This window comes from Moschus berezovskii, chromosome 11 (assembly GCF_049115385.1).
Source record: "Moschus berezovskii isolate FMDL1 chromosome 11, NW_MosBer_1.0, whole genome shotgun sequence".
Classification (NCBI taxonomy): Eukaryota; Metazoa; Chordata; class Mammalia; order Artiodactyla; family Moschidae; genus Moschus; species Moschus berezovskii.
In genome coordinates this window covers 104,678,607-104,699,114 of record NC_142470.1, presented here as the reverse complement: position 1 = coordinate 104,699,114, position 20,508 = coordinate 104,678,607, and the positions used below count along the sequence as shown (strand labels likewise).

At 43.8% G+C, this 20,508-nt stretch overlaps 1 protein-coding gene across 6 annotated transcripts in view; it reads right to left on the bottom strand.

Annotated features, from left to right (window-relative positions):
• The window catches only part of CRACDL (CRACD like), a 131,777-nt gene that overhangs the window by 29,488 nt on the left and 81,781 nt on the right, over positions 1-20,508 (bottom strand). For 5 of the 6 annotated variants that reach the window (XM_055399580.2, XM_055399579.2, XM_055399576.2 and 2 more), the window contains exons 3-4: positions 11,291-11,459; positions 322-457 (exon numbers count right to left, since the gene is read on the bottom strand). In XM_055399580.2, coding sequence (XP_055255555.2) covers positions 322-457; positions 11,291-11,459 — 305 coding nt within the window. Of the gene's footprint in view, positions 1-321; positions 458-11,290; positions 11,460-12,835; positions 13,033-20,508 lie in introns of all 6 variants that reach the window. The other variant, XM_055399578.2, reaches the window with a different exon arrangement.

Below are 20,508 nucleotides of genomic sequence, written 5' to 3'. Positions count from 1 at the left end.
TAAAGAGCATTTGTTGCAGCTTTCATCAGTGACTTTTCTCCCCAAAGTCCCCTGCTGTCATTCATTCATTCGGAGGTATTTTTAACATCCTTGCCCAGGCCGGGGAGTTAACCAAACTCAAGTGTCTGCCACCAGTTCTCCCGCTGTCATCTTGAAAGTGAGTGGTTATAAATGAGAAAGAGACACGGTCCAGTGGTGACTAACTGGGCGAGTCTTGGGAGAGCTGTGATGTGCATTCGATTAGGCTTTAAAATATATCAAGAAAAAGTAGGACTCATTTGAAGACTTCCCAATGCATATCCGCTGCCCAGAAAAGTTTACCTGTAGAGCTTTAATCCGGTCACACACGTTTTCTTGGGAAAACACCCGCACCGGCCGAGGAGGGTCCTGCCCCGACTCAGGGATGAAAATACTGTCGTGGGAGAGGGCCCGGCTTCCCAGCGGACCCCTCGAGTCCCTAGAAAGAAAGAGGCACTGTGACTACGGGTTTGCCCCCATCTCTCCCCCAGGCGGGCTCGGGATGCACGTAGGGGTATAAGGGTAAGGGCACACCCTCCAGCAACCTTCCAGCCACATTTAGTTTTTAACTGCTCTGACTCAGTTCATTCCATCAAATACCACAGTCAACTACTAGAAGCTTTGTAGAGCTAGGAATTTTCCTGGCATATCTGAAGGTGGTGTGAATTCTTTTCATTAAATGGAAAACCAAGGTCTGATGAGGTGAGAGGTCCAGAACAGCAGGCCTGCAGAGAGAAAGGGCTGGCAGGGGGCCTGGGCTGGCTGGTGGGCTGTGGAGTGGACTGTGCTGCATGCCCAGAGAGGGTCAGGTCATCCCTTGTGGGCGAGTATGCACTCCCTTGGGGGGCTGGAGGCTGTGTTTGCACGGGAGAATCAGGGCCTGCTGGACAGAGGCATGTGGTCAAGAACACATCCACAAATTTGAAATGAGGATGGCAGGTTTCCCAGGCAGCTCAGTGGTAAGGAATCCGCCTGCCAATGCAGGAGACACGGGTTCAATCCCTGGGTTGGGAAGATAGCCTGGAGAAGGGAATGGCATTCCAGTTTCTTGTCTGGAAAATCCCAAGGACAGAGGAGCCTGGGGTTTCAAAGAGTCAGACATGACTGGGTGACTAACATCACAGGCTTTCAAAGAGACAACAAAAGAACAGATCAAGAAGATCCTGCATATCTCGCAGCAACTAAGCCCCTGTGCCACAACTCTTGAGCCTGAGCTCTAGCGCCCAGGAGCAGCAACTACTGAGCCCTGGAGCCCTGGAGCCCATGCTGTGCAGCAAGAGAAGCCACCGCAGAGAGAAGCCCGAGTGCCACAACTCGAGAGGAGGTACCCCCCGCCCCCGCTCTGCAAGGAAGACCTAGCAGAGCCAAAAATAAATAAATAACTCATTTATGAAATGAAAACTGCCAAGAGCAAAGCCACGCCCCCTCTCACTACTGATGATGATATTAGTGCGACGTGGCCAGTGTGTAGATGGCAGGCCCTTCGGGCATCATGGGCACAGCCCCTTCCCCGGCCCCAAGCTCCAGGCTCCAAATGGAAACGGAACCCACAGAATGTTCACAAAATGTCCTAAGAGGTTGTGGCAGTTCGTGTCAGACGTTCCTAGTGGCACTGGCAACCTGAACAATAGGTGGAAGGAGGTGACTCAGACAAGATGAAGAAGGAAGGAAAGCCCGGCCCGCAGACACTGCCATCTTCAGCACCAGCTCCCCCCACACACACCCTGCCCTGGGCATCCTGTCCCCTGGGAGACCCTGGGGACTCCTGGGTGTGCCCCTGCTCCACCACAGACCTAACTGTGCTGGTTAGTGATGTGAGACGCCTGGGCCCTGGGGCCCTGTGCTGTAGAGCTGCGATGCTTACACTTGGGCACACCTCTTCGAGAGCAACAAAATACAAGGAAATGGTACGGGACTGAAAATAACTGCGTGCATGCGCAGCTGGGGCAAATTCTGGGCAAAAGATACGAAGAGACCAGAAAACCCAGCTGCTACTTTTGAAGAGAAGGGAGCAAAAGCAGGGGGCTGCGCATGTCCCTTGCACACAGCACCACCTAAGGGGTGGGCAAACTACCTAAGCTACCCCTCTAGCCCGACCCCTAGACACACCTCTACCCTCACCCCATATAAGGAACAAGTTCATCCCTTCTCAAGGAGCCAGCAAGCAAGAGAAATTATTGCTTGTTTTCATTTCCCCCTGTTTCAGCAGGGGCCCACATAAAGCCTCGCCTGAATTTCTTCTCTGGCCTCTATTTCTATTGATTGTGCTAAGCTGCTCAGTCATACCCAACTCTTTGTGACCCTATGGACTGTAGTCCACCAGGCTCCTCTGTCCATGGAATTTCCCAGGCAAGAATACTGGAGTGGGTTGCCATTTCCTTCTTGAAGGCATCTTCCCGACCCAGGGATTGAACCTGCATCCCCTGTGTCTCCTGTATTGGCAGCCGGATTCTTTACCACTAGCACCACCTGGGAAGCCCATTTCTATTGCTTAAGGAGGCCAAGAAGCCTGGTCAGTAACACTTCCAGCCACCACAGTAGTGTGTAAGTGTGGAACTTGAAGTTCACAAGTGTCCTCACATGTCTGGGAGAGAGTGAGGCCCAGTGAAAGAACCAGGAGGGCCCTTCTGCCAACAACTCTTGTCACAAAGGTCACGGTGGGGAGCCTGTGGCCATGCCCTCTGGAAACCATAAGCACTGCCAAAACGCCTCTGTTCTGCGTATAACTAGAATTCAAGACAGCGTGGAAAACTCACACTGTGAAGACACAAAATGCCCTATGCTCAAGGCCAATGATGACAGCAGCATTTATAAATGCAAAAGGCTGGAGACAGACCATATGTCCCCCAGTAGGTGGAGGTCACGTAACAGATAATAGAGGCTCTGCAGGTGACCAAGGGTTGAGGAGCATCCTTGGGTATAGGCGACATCAGAGCCTACTAAGTGAAAAGTAAACATGGAGCAGTGTTTGTGGTGGGTTAGCTCTGAGTGGGAAAGGGGTATGAACATATATGAACATATGTGTGTTTGTGTATATTTTTAAAAAGGTTTTTTATTTTTGCTTTTTTAATATCTTGGCTGTTCTGGGCAGCATGTGGGATCTTAATTCCCTGACCAGGCCTGCACCCCCTATATTGGAAGCATAGAGTTTCAACCAATGGACCTCCAGGAAAGTTCCCATGTATATTTTTAAAAAAATAAAAAATGGAGGATAAGTAACAAATGAATAAAAATAGTCTCCTTGAAAGGGAAGGACAGAACAAGATGGGCAGACAGGGTGCCACAGTATTTACTTACAGTTACAATTCTTTGAAACTATGTAAACATTTGGCATAGTTAAAAGACAAAACCAAACAAAAAGGGAAATCAATTGGTCTCTAAAACCAGAAAACAAACAAGTCTAATTTTATATCAGGTTGTTGGCATAACCACACAGAGAAAAGAATGATTTCAAGAGACTTCCGCTTGATATCCAAGTGACTTTTGACTCTACATCCATAATAGGATATATTCTAAGACCAAAAAGCACAGAGACAGCCAATTGTAATTCTTACATTAGTAGCAATGTTGATTTAAAAAAACAACACAGAACAATCTTTATAGTATGTAACCTCTGTGTAGGGAAGGGAGCAATAAAAATATTATATGATGAAGGAAATTATTTTGTTAGTCTTATTAAGAACCAAGATTTCCAGTATTAGAGAAAAATGAATTCAAATAAGGAATTAAGGAAGTAAAATTTTTGTACAATTAAATCTGAACTGGAAATATCAGTGTATTAATGATCTATTTTTCTCTCTTTAAAAAAAATATATTTCCTGGCTAATCTACTGGAAAGGCTTAGAAGCAATGATAGCTGACTAGTCAATCCTAAAGGATATCAACCCTGAATATTCATTGAAAGGACTGATGCTGAAGATGAAGCTCCAATACTTTGGCCGCCTGATGCAAAGAGCTGACTCATATGAAAAGTCCCTGATGCTGGGAAACATTGAGGGCAGGAGGAGAAGCGGGCAACAGAGGATGAGACGGTTGGATGGCATCACCGACTCAGTGAACATAAGTTTGAACAAACTCAGGGAGATGGTGAAGGACAGGGAAATCTGATGTGCTGCAGTGCGCGGGGTCGCAAAGAGTCGGACACGACTGAGTGACTGAACAACAGCAACTAGCAATCACCGCCTCTGGTAGGCAAACTGTGGTCTCTAAAAACCACTTCACGCTAAAGGAACCTGTGAAGAAATGGCTGATTACAGGTCTAGGGCAGGAAATGTGCAAAATAACCTAAAATGTCTCAATAGGCAAGAAAGAACAGAACCCTTCAGAAACAAATGGAATAACAAAACATCAAAAGAACAAGGAACTAATCTGAAGTGACCCACAGTAGCATAAGACGGGACAACGTGAACATAAAAATAACGATTGGGACTTCCCTGGTGATTCAGAGTAATTCTAAGTCTAATATTAGTAATTGGTAGTCTAATATTGGGCTTCCCCGGTAGCTCAGCTGGTAAAGAATCCACCTGCAATTCAGGAGACCTGGGTTCAATCCCTGGGTTGGGAAGATCCGCTGAAGGAGGACATGGCAACCCATTCCAGTATTCTTGCCTGGAGAATTTCCATGGACAGAGAAGCCTGGATTGACTGGTTGGATCTCCTTGCAGTCCAAGGGACTCTCAAGAGTCTTCTCCAAAACCACAGTTCAAAACCATCAGTTCTTCGGTGCTCAGCTTTCTTCACCGTCCAGCTCTCACATCCGTGCATGACCACTGGAAAAACCATAGCTTTGACTAGACAGACCTTTGTTGGCAAAGTAATGTCTCTGCTTTTTAATATGCTGTCTAGGTTGGTCATAACTTCTCTTTCAAGGAGCAACAGTCTTTTAATTTCATGGCTGCAGTCACCATCTGCAGTGATTTTAGAGCCCAAGAAAATAAAGTCTCTCACTGTTTCCACTGTTTCCCCATCTATTTGCCATGAAGTGATGGGACCAGATGCCATGATCTTAGTTTTCTGAATGTTGAGCTTTAAGCGAAGTTTTTCACTCTCCTCTTTCACTTCCATCAAGAGGCTCTTTAGTTCTTCTTCCCTTTCTGCCATAAGGGTGGTATCATCTGCATATCTGTGGTTATTGGTATTTCTCCCGGCAATCTTGATTGGAGCTGGAGCAATCTTGATTCCAGCTCGTGATTCATCCCGCCCAGCATTTCGCATGATGTACTCTGCATATAAGTTAAATAAGCAGGGTGACAATATACAGCCTAGATGTAATCCTTTCCTAATTTGGAACCAGTCTGTTGTTCCATGTGCAGTTCTAACTGTTGCTTCTTGACCCACATATAGACTTCTCAGGAGGTAGGTCAGGTGGTCTGGTATTCCCATCTCTTCAAGAATTTTCCAGAGTTTGTTGTGATCCACACAGTCAAAGGCTTCGGCGTAGTCAATAAAGAAAAGTAGATGAGCACTGAGTGAGCATCAGCAGGTGTAAAAACCACCAGATGAGGGTTGATGGAGAGATCAGATAAGAAAGAACCCCTGAGTCCACGACTCAGTCTAGGCATCACCAGAAGTGAGACAAGCAGAAAGCATGTGCCTAATGATGTGATGGGGCAGTAAATACCAGTGCCACCTTAAACTCACCTCTAATTAAGTGTCTAGATCCATCTACTACTTTACAAGAAATTCAGAGAACACAGGGATGAGATCAATCACACCAACAGAAAACAAATGCAGATTGTGGGATAGTCTCCATCAGATCAGTGACATGAAACAAAGCCCAGGGACGGGGGTGGTTAAGTAAGATTGCTACATTGTGTTGGCCAAAAAGTTGGTCAGGGTTTTCTATAGGGTCTTTAAAAAAAAAATTATTCATCTGGCTACACCTGATCTTAGCTGCAGTATGCGTGATCTTTAATTGCAGCATGTAAACTTGTAGTTGTAACATGTAGGATCTAATTCCCTGACCAGGAATCAAACCATGGACTCCTGCATTCGGAGCATAGAGTCTTAGCCACTGGACCACCAGAAGAGTCCTTTCTATAAGATCTTAAGGAAAATGCGAGCAAACTTTTTGGCCAATCCAATAGATTAAGAGACTCACAAAGCACAACCATGTTGATTCAATAAATGGGCATCAACTTTTTCAAATCTACAGGGTTTCATGTAGTTTGTCAGCAACAATGCACCTTGGTAGGTGGAACTTTATTCTTTATAAATTTATTTCCTTTTATTTGGCTGTGCTGGGTCTTTGTTGCTATATGTGGGCTTTCCCTAGTTGTGGAGAGCATGGGCTATTCCCTAGATGTGGTGCCCAGGCTTCTCATTGCAGGGGGTTCTCTCGTTGCGGAGTACAGGCTCTAGGGCCTGTAGGCTTCAGCAGTTGCAGTTCCTGGGCTCTGGAGCACAGGCTCAACAGTTGTGGCACACAGGCTTAGCAGATCTGTGGCACGTGGGATCTTCCTGGACCAGGGAACAAACCCATGTCCCCTGCACTGACAGGAGGATTCTTTACCTCTAAGCCACCTGGAAACCCTGGTGAGTGGACCTTTTTGCTCATAGTGATTGATGACAAGTTTCTACAAAGTCTAGCAGGCTTATGGACTCTTCACAGAGACTAAAGAGCACCTTTAAATTTTTGTCTCTTATACTGTCAATTACTCCATGACATAGAAACCAAGAATATACCATGGGGAAAGGACAGTCTCTTCAGTAAACAGTGTTTGGAAAACTTGGACAGTCGCATGCAAAAGAATGAAACTGGATCACTATCTCACACCATACACAAAAATCAAAATGGGATTAAAGAGTTGAATGTAAGGCCTGAAACTGTAAAACTCCTAGAAGAAAAAATAGGGAGTAAACACCCTGACATCTGGAAATGAGTTACTGAATCTGACATCAAAGCAAAGAAAACAAAAGCAAAAATAAACAAGTAAGAATACAACACATTAAGTAGCTTCTGCACAGCAAAGGAAACCATCAATGAAATGAAAAGACAATTTACAGAATGGGAAAAAATATTTGCAAACTTGTATTTGGTAAGGGGATAATATCCAAAATATTAACATATATAAAGGACTCATAGAACTCAACAGCAAAAGCCCAATCCAATTACAAAATGAGAAGATCTAAACAGACATTTTGTCAAAGACAACAGATGGGCAACGGGCATGTGACAAGGTACCCAACATCCCCAACCATCAAGGAAATGCAAACCAAAACCAAAGATACATCGCTTCAGGTCAGTGAGAATGGCTTCTACAAACATTAAAGGAGAGAAGTGGTAGCAAGGAAGTGGAGGAAAGTGAACCCTTTCGCACTGCTGCTGAGAACGTAAGCTGGGGCAGTTGCTATGGGGAGCAGTAAAGAGGCTCCTCAAAAAGCTAAGAGTGTCAACGGAACTATCATATGATCCCGCAATTCTGCTTCTGGGTATTTATCTGAAGGAGATGAAAACAGGATCTTGAAGAGGCAGCTGAACTCCCACGTTCACTGCAGCTCTATTCACAACAGCCCAGATATGGAAACAACCTAGGGGTGCATCAGCGTGTGCGTGGATGAGGACAGCGAGATACAGAAGTACAGCGGAATATTATTTACTCACGAGGAGGAGGACATCCTTCCATTTTCAGCAACATGCATGGACGCTGAAGGCGTTAGGCTAAGCGAGATACGTCAGACAGAGAAAGACAAATACTCTATGATCTCACATGTGGAATCTAAAAAAGAAAGCAACCCATTGCATTCTTGCCTGGAGAAGCCCATGGACAGGGGAGCATGGTGGGCTATGGTCTGTAGGGTGGCAAAGAGTCGGACACAACTGAAGTGACTTCGCAAACAGACACAAAGATTAAATGGTGGTTACCAGGGGCTGGGGGGGAAGGGGGAACAGGGAGGTGTGTCAAAGGGTACAAACTTCCATCCACAAGGTGAGTGAGTTCAGGGGCTACAGCACAGCTGGTGCAGCACAACGATTAAAGTTAATTATACCACATTATATACTTGAAAATTGCAACGAGAGTAGATCTTAAACATTCTCACCACAAAAGAGAAATAGTAATTAGGTGACACAATGCAGGAAATAGCAAATGCTATGGTGGTGATCATTTGGCAGCATATAAGTGCATTAAATCAACACAGTGTACGCTTTAGAACTCCCACAGTGTTATACATCAGTGATCTCTCAGTAAATCTGGGATAAAAAAGAGAAGATGTTGTTTCATTTCTGCTCTCGAAGGACGTTTCCTGGGCCTCATCCCTACCCCACAGCAAGCTTCCTCTCCTAGCAGCACTCCAGGGAACCTCCACCAGTCACTGAGGACTTGCCCCTGCCAGGTGCCGAGAATACAAAGATGAAAAGGGCACTGTCCATGGACTTTGGCAATAGAAGATGAACAAGTGGGCAGGTCATTTCAGCCCTGTTCACCCCTCCAGCTATGCTCTCGTTTGTTGTCTGAGTTTTGGTGGAGAGACAGGGTGTATGTTTGGCGGGGGCAGGGGGCGCAAGTGTTATAATGTACCTGGGGCTGGCCCAGTGAAGACATGTAAAAGTGAGCAATAGTATCATCTCTTGCTCCCCAAGAGTCTGGAGCTGCCTTTTAAAACTATGTACTCCAATGTTCATCGCAGCACTGTTTATAATAGCCAGGACATGGATGCAACCTAGATGTCCATCTGCAGACGAATGGATAAGAAAGCTTTGGTACATATACACAATGGAGTATTACTCAGCCATTAAAAAGAATGCATTTGAATCAGTTCTAATGAGGTGGATGAAACTGGAGCCTATTAAACAGAATGAAGTAAGCCAGAAAGAAAAACACCAATACAGTATACTAACACATATAATTAACAGACAGCTAGTGACTATATCGGAGAAGGCAATGGCAAGCCACTCCAGTACTCTTGCCTAGAAAATCCCATGGATGGAGGAGCCTGGTAGGCTGCAGTCCATGGGGTTGCTAAGGGTCGGACACGACTGAGCGACTTCACTTTCACTTTTCACTTTCACACATTGGAGAAGGAAATGGCAACCCACTCCAGTGTTCTTGCCTGGAGAATCCCAGGGACGGGGGAGCCTGGTGGGCTTCTGTCTATGGAGTCACACAGAGTCAGACACGACTGAAGTGACGCAGCAGCAACGCATATATATGGAATTTAGAAAGATGGAAATGATAACCCTGTATACGAGACAGCAAAAGAGACAGGTGTACAGAACAGTCTTTGGGACTCTGTGGGAGAGGGCAGGGTGGGATGATTTGGGAGAATGGCATTGAAACATGTATATTATCATATGTGAAACGAATCACCAGTCCAGGTTCGACGCATGATACAGGATGCTCAGGGCTGGGGCATGGGGATGACCTCCAGATGGAGGATAAGAGGAGGAGGGAGGTGGGAGGAGGGTTCAGGAAGGGGAACTCATGTACACCCGGGGCAGATTCATGTCAATGTATGGCAAAACCAACCAATATAATATTGTAAAATAATTAGCCTCCAATAAAAAATAAAATAAAACAAAGTCAAATATGAATAACATAAAAAAAATTTTTTAAAAGAATGTAAAAGGAACTTCCAAGATTATCTTGGAATTGTATGAAAATATTAAATGCATAATTTTCTTCCCCTTTCTATTGTAATGATTTAATGCTTTGTATCATTAAAACAGGTCATTATACCACTTAAATTGAGTTAACAATCCTGTTAGCTGTTTGTGTTAATATTGCAGTTAATAAAAACCTAGGCTTTTAGAAGAAAGAAAAAAAATAAATCAATAAAAATGCATGTAGAGCTCGCGCTTCACAAGCTACCATGTGGGTGCTTCTTGCTCCCTGCCAACACCAGGAAAAATACTGAAAAATAAAACTCAAATCTTTGGTGCCACCAAGTGGTCAGTGTAATTTCTGTACCTGTGTGCAAAGTTCCTTAAGTTTTGTCTGACTCTTTGTGAAAGAGTGGACTGTAGCCCTGCAGGCTCTTCTGTCCATGGGATTCTCCAGGACAGGAGATACTGGGGTGGGTTGCCATGCCCTCCTCCACGGGAACTTTACAACCCAGGGATTGAACTCACATCTCTTATGTCTCCTGCACTGGCAGGCAGGCGGGTTTGTTTACCAATAGCACCACCTGGGAATGGAGCATTCTAGTGTAATTTCTACTCAGGTAGAAATGGGCAAGGAGACTGGTGAGGAGGGACGAGACAGGACCCCTCCCAGGGATCAGTGAACCCATCTCAGTATGGTCTGTGACCGACTTGGGTCATTACGCCTCCCGAAGAGTTTTATTCTCAAATTAAGGTGTCAATGTTGTTTAAAAGAAACATAAAACCTGACAAGGCAACAAATCTGTTGTTTTTTTCCCTCCTTTTACTCACAGAAATAACTGCTAGAATAATTGAGGCATATGCATTATAACTATATTTTGATGAAATACAAGTTAGGAAATAAGGATTTCTTCACTAGACTTTCCCATATTTCATACCTATTGGTTTTGTTCTTCCTAACAATGTTTTTTTGGGGGGAGGGCCTTCCCTTGTGACTCAGCTGGTAAAGAATCCACCTACAATGCGGGAGACCTGGGTTTGATCCCTGGGTTGGGAAGATCCCCTGGAGAAGGGAAAGGCTACCCACTCCAGTATTCTGGCCTGGAGACTCCACGGACTGTATAGTCCATGGGGTCGCAAAGAGTCAGACATGACACCAAGCAACTTTCCCAAATTTTGTAGGGAACAATGTTTTTTGGATGATTTTTCAAGAAGTAAAGTAAGAAGCCTTCCCCCTACTCCTCTCTAATGGAAAATTTTCTTATTCGGTTATTCAAGGTTTAGGCTTAGACAGATGTATTTTTCTGGTATAGTATCCAGGTCCTCAAAAAGAGTTTTAAGTCAAATGAAATCAGGGATTACATCCTAATCTTGCCATTCTGTAAAGAAGGATACTGGGCGGATTTTCTGAAATTTCTCCCATCTTGGTTTGCTCACTTATAAAATGGTATCTTTTACCTCCTCACCTATATTTATTGCAGACTTTGGATCTATACACACCTGGCACATAGCAGGTACCTAATAATCTCCCCCCACCAACTTTCTGCATCTCTATGTACAAAAAGACAGAAAACACCACTTCTATGGAAGAATCTCAAACACCTTCTGTGGAATTATTTAGGAGGAGAGTGGGCTCAGAAGTCCATCGAGCAACCATGACAACAAGCCTGAGCTTTTGGGTCCTCTGCTCCCTGGAACACACAAGCCTGAAGGACAGAAAAGACGACTCACTCCAGCTCATCCTCTGAGTCGTAGCCCACTGGTCCCGATTCAATGGCCAGGACCTCGTTCTTCGCCTGACTTTGCTTCCAGGTGCTACTTCCTGCGGAAGAAGACGACTCCTTTCTCTTCTTCTTCCCAAAGAACTTCTTAAACGTTTTGAATTTGGACTTTTTCTTTCCTACGCAGAAAGAATGCATGATGAGATGTGTGCAAGGAGAGAAAGTAAGATTTCTGTCCAAACATCAATTATTCACTTCTGATAAGTCCTTTTCCCACACATGAGGGCACGAAGCACACAGCATACCATGTTTGCACACCTGAAAACAAACCTTGATTTCTATTCTGGGCGTCGAATGAAGGGGTCAGGAAAGCTTTGGAGCATGATCACAGAGTCAAAAGCACAAGCAAATCTCCTCTTACTCGGAATGAATCATTTTCAACAGGTCTTTCACTTCCTGGTTATTAAATGTATTCTTTTTTAAAATGTATATTCCTCCTTCCCAAATTGATCTATTTACTTTTATCCCTTGGCCTTGCCACATGGCATACAGCATCTTAGTTCCCCAACCAGGGATCGAACCTGGGCCCCCTGTATTGGCAGTGTGGAGTCTTAAACACTGGATCAACAGTGTATGTTAGTTGCTCAGTTGTGTCCAGTCTTTGCAACCCCATGAACTGTAGCCCACCAGGCTCCTCTGTCCATGGAATTCTCCAGGCAAGGATACTGGAGTGGGCTGCCATTCCCTCCTCCAACTGGACCAACAAGTGGTAGTGGTTTAGTCGCTAAGTCGTGTCCAACTCTTGCGACTCCATGGACTGTAGCCTGTCAGGCTCCACTGTCCATGAGATTCTCCAGGCAAGAATACTGGAGTGGGTTGCCATTTCTTTCTCCAAGGGATCTTCCCAACCCAGGAATCGAACCCAGGTCTCCTGCATTGTAGGCTGATTCTTTCCCAACTGAGCTATAAGGGAAGCCCAACAGGGAAGTCCTTAAATTTATTCTGAGTTTGTTTTCAAAAACTTTGTATTTTGTCTGAGTATAAAATGAAGGAGACCCCAGTTCGATTCCTGGGTCAGGAAGATCCACTGGAGAAGGGATAGGCTACCCACTCCAGTATTCTTGGGCTTTTCTTGTGGCTCAACTGGTAAAGAATCTGCCTGCAATGTGGGAGACCTGGGTTCGAATGCTGGGTTCGGAAGATCCCCTGGAGAAGGGAAAGGCTACCCACTCCAGTCTTCTGGCCTGGAGAATTCCATGAACTATACAGTCCATGGGGTTACAAAGAGTCAGACATGACTGAGCAACTTTCACTTCACACTATCAGTTAACAAACAATATTGTGATAGTTTCAGGTGAATAGCAAAGGGACTCAACCATACATACACAGGTATCCATTCTTCCCCAAACTCCCCTCCCACTCAGGCTGCCACATGACATTAAGCAGAGTTCCCTGTGCTATATAGGTCCTTATTGGTTACCCATTTTAAATACAGCAGTGTGTACATGTCCATCCCAAATTGTTTTGATGCAACCACTGTTCTTATTTATAGTACCATATTTGTTTTGCCCATTCTTGAATCCACACAGCACATTCTGGGTAGAATCATACAGCATATATGCTTGCGTGTTGCTCCTTTCCCTCCATATATTGTGTTTGAGATTTTGCATGGAGATGCATGCATTTTCCAGTCTTCCTTTCTCTAAATGCTGAGCAATATTCCATTGTATAAGCAAAATCAGATTTTAATCCCTAAAATAAAAATAGTCAAAAGCAAAAAGTCTTGGTGAGGTAAAGGCCATAATGATAACCCAAATCATTTTTCAAAATAATTCTCAAGTGCTAAGAATATGTGTGCGTGTGTATGTGTGTGTATAAGGTGAATCGCTTTGCTGTATAGCAGAAATTAACACAACAATGTAAATCAACTATACTTCAATAAAATAAAGTTTTAAAAAAACCTCAAGTGCTTCCTTTAGCATGGATGTGAGTACCATGGACAATCAGAGGCGGCCCAGCCTCACGGGCAAGAGGGACTGCTGGAGTGCCAAATGCTGTGATGAGCTAACAACGTTTGGGGAGAAAACCCTTCAACTGGTGGTGGTAGTGCTGACTCTGTCACGCTTCCTGGAGTGTCAGAATCTACACCAGGGGTCCCCAACCTCTGCAATCTAATGCCTGATCATCCGAGGTGGAGTTGATATAATAGTAATAGAAATAAAGTGCACAATAAATATGATGTGTCTGAAGCATCCCCAAACCATCCCTCCAACTCCGATCCATAGAAAAACTTGTCCACGAATCTGGTCCCTGCTGCCAAAAAGGCTAGGGACCGCTGGTCTATCTATACTTTTAAACATTTCCTGATCTCTTCTCTGACGTCGCCTTCGTCCTCACCCACAAATTCCCATCATATTCAGGATCCTGAGATTTCAGTAGCTCAGCAAAGTTGATTCCTTTCCTTCTGAATACGAGAACTAACAGAAGGATGGAACATCACCGGTTATCAGGATGCTGTCTAGTATATCCTGAAAATTCGCTCACAACTGATTCATTTGATAAGTAGATCATTTTGCAAGGTGAATTCCTTTCTAGAAAAAGTAGGATTTTGATAATCTGTTTACATTAATGCCTGCCTTGGGAAGTTTACATGATCTTGCCTTCATGTGGAGAATTTCTTAGGATTATTCTATAGCAGGAATACCAACTGTATTACCTTAAGAGGAGTATATCCATACCCCAAAATAAATGAGTTCTACAGTCAAATTTTCTTAACTTCTTTTAAAAAATATTACTTAGTTAATTAATTAATTCTTGGCTGCTCCAGGTCTTCCCATCTTTCTCCAGTGGCAGGAACAAGGGCTACTCTCTAGTTGTGGTGCTTAGGCTTCTCACTGCAGTGGTCCCTCTTGTGGAGCACAGGTGCCAGGGCTCCAGGGCTTTGAAGGGCTTAGCTGTCCCAGGGCACATGGAGTCTTCCCAGACCAGGGATGGAAGTCCTGTCCCTTGCACTGGCAGGTGTATTCTCAACCACTGGACCACCAAGGAAATCCTTTCTTAACTTCTACTGGAAGTTTCCTTACTTTTATAACCTCAAAATGTTCATGCTATTAACTGATGGGTCTTTGCTTAGTCATGTCCAACTCTTTGTGACCCCATGGACTGTACAGTCCATGGAATTCTCCAGGCCAGAATACTGGAGTGGGTAGGGTAGCCTTTCTCTTCTCCAGGGAATCTTCCCAACCCAGGGATCAAACCCAGGTCTCCCACATTGCAGGCAGATTCTTTACCAGCTGAGCCACGAGGGAAGCCCAAGAACACTGGGGTATCGAACCGGGGTATCCTGCATTGCAGGCGGATTCTTTACCAACTGAGCTATCAGGGAAGTCTGATGGGCCTCATGCTGCTGCTGCTGCTGCTAAGTCACTTCAGTCGTGTCCGACTCTGTGTGACCCCATAGATGGAAGCCCACCAAGCTCCCCCATCCCTGGGATTTTCCAGGCAAGAACACTGGAGTGGGTTGCCATTTCCTTCTCCAATGTGTGAAAGTGAAAAGTGAAAGTGAAGTCGCTCAGTCGTGTCCGACCCATAGCGACCCCATGGACTGCAGCCTACCAGGCTCCTCCATCCATGGGATTTTCCAGGCAAGAGTACTGGAGTGGCTTGCCATTGCCTTCTCCGGATGGGCCTCATAGAGAGCTTATTATTTGGAAAGGCTCCTCAGAGTTTTCTGAATCATGGGACACTACCTGGCCTTTGCCAGTTGATAGATAGATATGCATCCCAGAGGGTGGAACATGCAGCCTCACAGTCCTTGACAGTCAAAGATAGTGCTTTGGGATTAAAGGGAGTGGCTACAAAGATCTGAAGTACAGTCGCTGCACTTTCATTTGTCGTGATTAGCTGGCCATACAGTGGGGGCCTATGTGTGTCATCTCTGTTCACCTACTAGGCTTTTTAATGTAATGTCTTTAATGGTTATAGGAACTATTTGGGTTTCCTGCTTCTTGAATTCATTTTATTGTTTTATTTTTCTAAATATCTGACTTTTTTCTTTTTTCCCCTAGGTTCATCACTAGTTTTAATTTATTGTTCATTTTGTAATTGGGATATAGTAGATTTACAATGTTGTGTTAGTTTCTGCTGTGCAACATCGTGACTCAGCTATATGTAAATATGTGTATCGTCTTTCTTGAGCCTCCCTCCCACCCGTTCCCCTGACCACACACCTCTAGGTCATCAGAGAGCACGGACCTGAGCTCCCTGTGCTCTACAGCAGCTGTCTACCAGCTCTCTGCTTTGTACACGGTAGTGTGTATATTTCAGTGTGACTCAGCACGGAGCTGAGCTCCCTGTGCTCTACAGCAGCTGTCCACCAGCTGTCTGCTTTGTACACGGTAGTGTGTATATTTCAGTGTGACTCAGCACGGAGTTGAGCTCCCTGTGCTCTACAGCAGCTCTCCACCAGCTGTCTGCTTTGTACACGGTAGTGTGTATATTTCAGTGTGACTCAGCATGGAGTTGAGCTCCCTGTGCTCTACAGCAGCTGTCCACCAGCTGTCTGCTTTGTACACGGTAGTGTGTATATTTCAGTGTGACTCAGCACGGAGCTGAGCTCCCTGTGCTCTACAGCAGCTGTCCACCAGCTGTCTGCTTTGTACACGGTAGTGTGTATATTTCAGTGTGACTCAGCACGGAGCTGAGCTCCCTGTGCTCTACAGCAGCTCTCCACCAGCTGTCTGTTTTGCACATGGTAGTGTTCTTGCCTGGAGAATCCCAGGGAGAGGGGAGCCTGGTGGGCTTCCATCTATGGGGTCACACAGAGTCAGACACGACTGAAGTGACTTAGCAGCAGCAGTGTGTATATTTCACTGTGACTCAGCAAGGCGCTGAGCTCCCTGTGCTCTACAGCAGCTGTCACTAGCTGTCGGTTTTGCACACAGTAGTGTGTATATTTCAGTGTGACTCAGCACGGAGCTGAGCTCCCTGTGTTCTACAGCAGCTCTCCACCAACTGTCTGTTTTGTACACGGTAGTGTGTATATTTCAGTGTGACTCAGCACGAAGCTGAGCTCCCTGTGCTCTACAGCAGCTCTCCACCAGCTGTCTGTTTTGTACATGGTAGTGTGTATATTTCAGTGTGACTCAGCACGGAGCTGAGCTCCCTGTGCTCTGTAGCAGCTCTCCACTAGCTGTCTGTTTTGTATACAGAAGTGTGTCTACTTCAGTGTGACTCAGCATGGAGCTGAGCTCCCTGTGCTCTACAGCAGCTCTCCACCAGCTGTCTGTTTTGTACACAGCAGTGTGTTTATTTCAGTGTGACTCAGCATGGAGCTGAGCTCCCTGTGCTCTACAGCAGCTCTCCACGAGCTGTCTGTTTTGCACACGGTAGTGTGCATATTTCAGTGTGACTCCCTCAGTTCTTCCCACTCTCTCTTCCCCACTCTGTCCACAACTCCATTCTCTATGTCTGCATCTCTTTTCCTGCCCTGCAAATAGATTCATTGGTACCACTTTTCTCGGTTTCATATAATGTGCTAAGATATGATTATTTGTTTTTCTCTTTCTGACAATGTAACTCTGTATGACAGACTCTAGGCTCCCACATTTTCACATGTTTGGCATATAGTTATTAATAACAGCCTTTTACTTTAACTTCTAATTAACTTCTAGTGGAAGTTACATCCATACCCCCAAAAGAAAGGAATACTGTACTATCTATAATATAGCCTCCTTCTCAGTCTTGGTATTATCTGCACCTCCTTTTCTCCTGGATCAATCACATAGGAGGTTTTGTCAATTTCATTTGCCTTTAAAAAAAAATTCTGACTCTGTTAATTCTTTTCACATGAGAAAAAGTGCAATATTTTTGCATGAAATATTTAGAGCAATGTTTTTTCTTGCGTTAACAATATTAGTGCAATATTTTTAATTGCACTAATTTCTGTTTTAGTTTTTCTTTCCTTTCTCCTACTTTCCTTTGGGTTTACTTTGCTATCTTTTTAAACTTCTTGAGATGAATACTTAGCTAATTAATTTTTAGGTTCTCTGTTTTTATAATATATACATTTAAGGCAATATAGGTTCCCTGGTGGCTCAGATGGTAAAGAATCTGCCCATATGCATGAGACCCTGGTTCAATCCTTGGGTTGGGAAGATCCCGTGGAGAAGGAAATGGCAACCCACTTCAGTATCCTTGCCTGGAGAATTCCATGGACAGAGGAGCCTGGCGGGCTATAGTCGATGGGGTTGCAAAGAGTCAGACACAAATGATCGGCCAACACTTTCACTTTCAAGGCAACACATTTCCTGCTAAATCTATTTTAGCTGCATTTACATGTTGATATATAGTTTCTTTATATTTGGTAAAATATTTTCTAATTTTCATTATAATACCTTCTGACACCTATAGGTTATTTAGTAAAGTATGTCTTAATATTCAAGCACTTGGAAATTTTCTTATAATCTTTGTTACTAAACTCTAGCTTAATTGCATTGTGGTCAGTGAACACACTACATGATTTGAATCCACTGAAATTTGTCCAGACTTGCTTCATAGCTTACCATAAATTTGAAAATGCTCCTAGAGTGCTTGAAAATAATGTATTCTCTTCACTGGCCCATATACATCAATTAGGACAAGGTCTTTTTCTTTTTAATTGTGTTGCCCAAGTACTTTATGTCTTTAATTTTTAATACATTTGTCCTATCAATTAGGTGTATTAAAAATAACCTACTTTGACTGTTACCTTTTTACTTAACTGCCAATTTCTACTCTATAACTTTGGACATTATGTTGATAAATGTCATAGAAAGGTAGAATTACTATCTTCCTGTGGAAGTGAACCTTTTGTGAAATGACCCTCTTTTATTAATAGTCATGCTTTTTGCCTTAAACTTTATTTTGACTGCTATTGATACAACCATTCCAGCTTCCTTTCATCCAGTGTTGGCAAGTTTCTTCTATCCTTTTACCTAAACTTTTCTAATCCTTATATTTAAGAGATTTAGAGTTTTATTTTTATTTATTTTTATTTTTTTCCTCTTTTAGATTTTAGAGTTTTAGAGTGGGCTTCCCTGGTGGCTCAGTGGTAAAGAATCTGCCTTCAATGCAGGAGACACAAGTACCATCCCTGGGTCGGGAAGATCCCCTGGAGAAGGAAATGGCAAACCACTCTAGTATTCTTGCCTGGAGAATCCCATGGACAGAGGAGCCTGGAGGGGTCCATGGGATCACAGAGTCAGACATAACTTAGCGACTGAACCACCACCAGAGTTTTAGAAAACCAATCTGATCTTTAACTTCTGACTGAAACATTAATTTAATTAGCTACTGCCACTTACTCTAGTTTGTTATTGCTGTTTAGTCGCAAAGTCATATTCAACTCTTTTGAAACCCCATGCACTGCAGCCCACAAACTCCTCTCCATGGGATCTCCCAGGCAAGAATGCTGGAGTGGGTTGTCATTTCCTCCTCCACGGGATCTTCCTCATCCAGGGATGAAACTCACTTCTCCTGCATTGGCAGGCAGCTTCTTTACCAATGAATCACTTGAAAGTGAAAGTCACTCAGTCATGTCTGACTCTTTTCAACCCCATGGACTATTCTCTAGGCCAGAATGCAGGAGTGGGTAACTTTTCCCTTCTCCAGGGGCTCTTTCCAACCCAGGGGTCAAACCCAGGTCTCCCACATTGCAGGTGGATTTTTTACCAGCTGAGTCACTTGGGAAGCCCTTATTCTAGTTACTGCCATGTTAATAAAAAACAAGTCTACCATCTTTGTGGTCTTTTAAAATCTTTCTTCCTGTCTTTTGGATTAACTGACTTTAAAAGAACATTTCATTTTTTTCCACTTCTAGTTTGTAAACTTTGTCTTTTATCTCTGTTCTTTCAGGGGTTATCCTAGAAATTATACTGCACGTTCTACTGTGGAACAAAATAAGAAAGTTAGAATCAGTTCAGTTCAGTTCAGTCACTCAGTCGTGTCTGACTCTTTGCGACACCATGGACTGCAACATGCCAGGCCTCCCTGTCCATCACCAACTCCCAGAGTTTATGCAAACCCATGTCCACTGAGTCGGTGATGCCACCCAACCACCTCATCCTCTGTCGTCCCCTTCTCCCACCTTCAATCTTTCCCAGCATCAGGGTCTTTTCAGATGAGTCAGCTCTTCAGTCAGTTAGGATACTTTAACCTTATTTAATGCCCTACTGTTTTCATTCTGATCTTTAAAAACCCAAAGATACTATTCCATATTCATTTGCTTTTATTTGTTTATTGTTAAAATTTTATTTTGCATAATTTTTGGCCATGCCACACATTAAGTTCCCCAACCAGGGACTGAACCCATGCCCCATGCCCCCTGCATTGGAAGCACAGCGTCTTAACCACTGGACCACCAGGGAAGTTCCTCCATATGTGTTTGGATGTGTCTGCTTGTTTCTTATCTTCTCTGCTTGTCACTCCTTCTTTGTCCAGACCCTCCACAGCGTATGATTTTCCTTCTGCCTGAAGGCAGATTCCTTTGGAATCTGAGGATCTCCTGATGACAAACTCAGTTTTTGTTGATCTGAAAATGACTTTATTCCTGAAGCTCCTTCCTGAAACATCATTTTTCTAGGTTTAACATTCTAGGCTGGCAGTTACTTTTTCTAAGTTATTCTTTTAATAATATTGAAGACATCATTTTACTGTTTTGTGGCTTCTGTTGTGTGGTCAAGAGGTCAGTTTCTTGCTCCTCTGAAGGTCCTTTTTTTTTTCTCTCAGACTAATTTTAAGATTTTTACCTTTTGTCTTTGGTTTTCTGTATTTTCATTCTATGTGGATTTCCTTTTATTTATCCTTCCTGGGAGTCATTCAGTTTGTTAAATCTGTAGATTGGATCATCTTTTTTTTTACTGAATTCCAGAGAATTCTCAGCTACTCTCTCCTCTCCTAAGACAGTGCTCACATGTTATACCCTTTATCTCCATGCTTCTTGTCCTCTTTCCGTATTTTCCTTCCTTTTACCGTTTTATGATACATTCGCCGTACTTCCTTGTGATCTACCTCAAGCTGATATAATCTGCTATTAAACTCATCAATTGAATTTTTCATCGTAATAGTTTTACTTATTTCTAAAAAACCCACTTGATTATTTTTCAAATCGGGTACAGTAAGTCCCTTTATATACTAATGAGTCCCGTTCCAAGAACGTGTTCATAAGTAAACTTTTTGTTCATAAGTTCA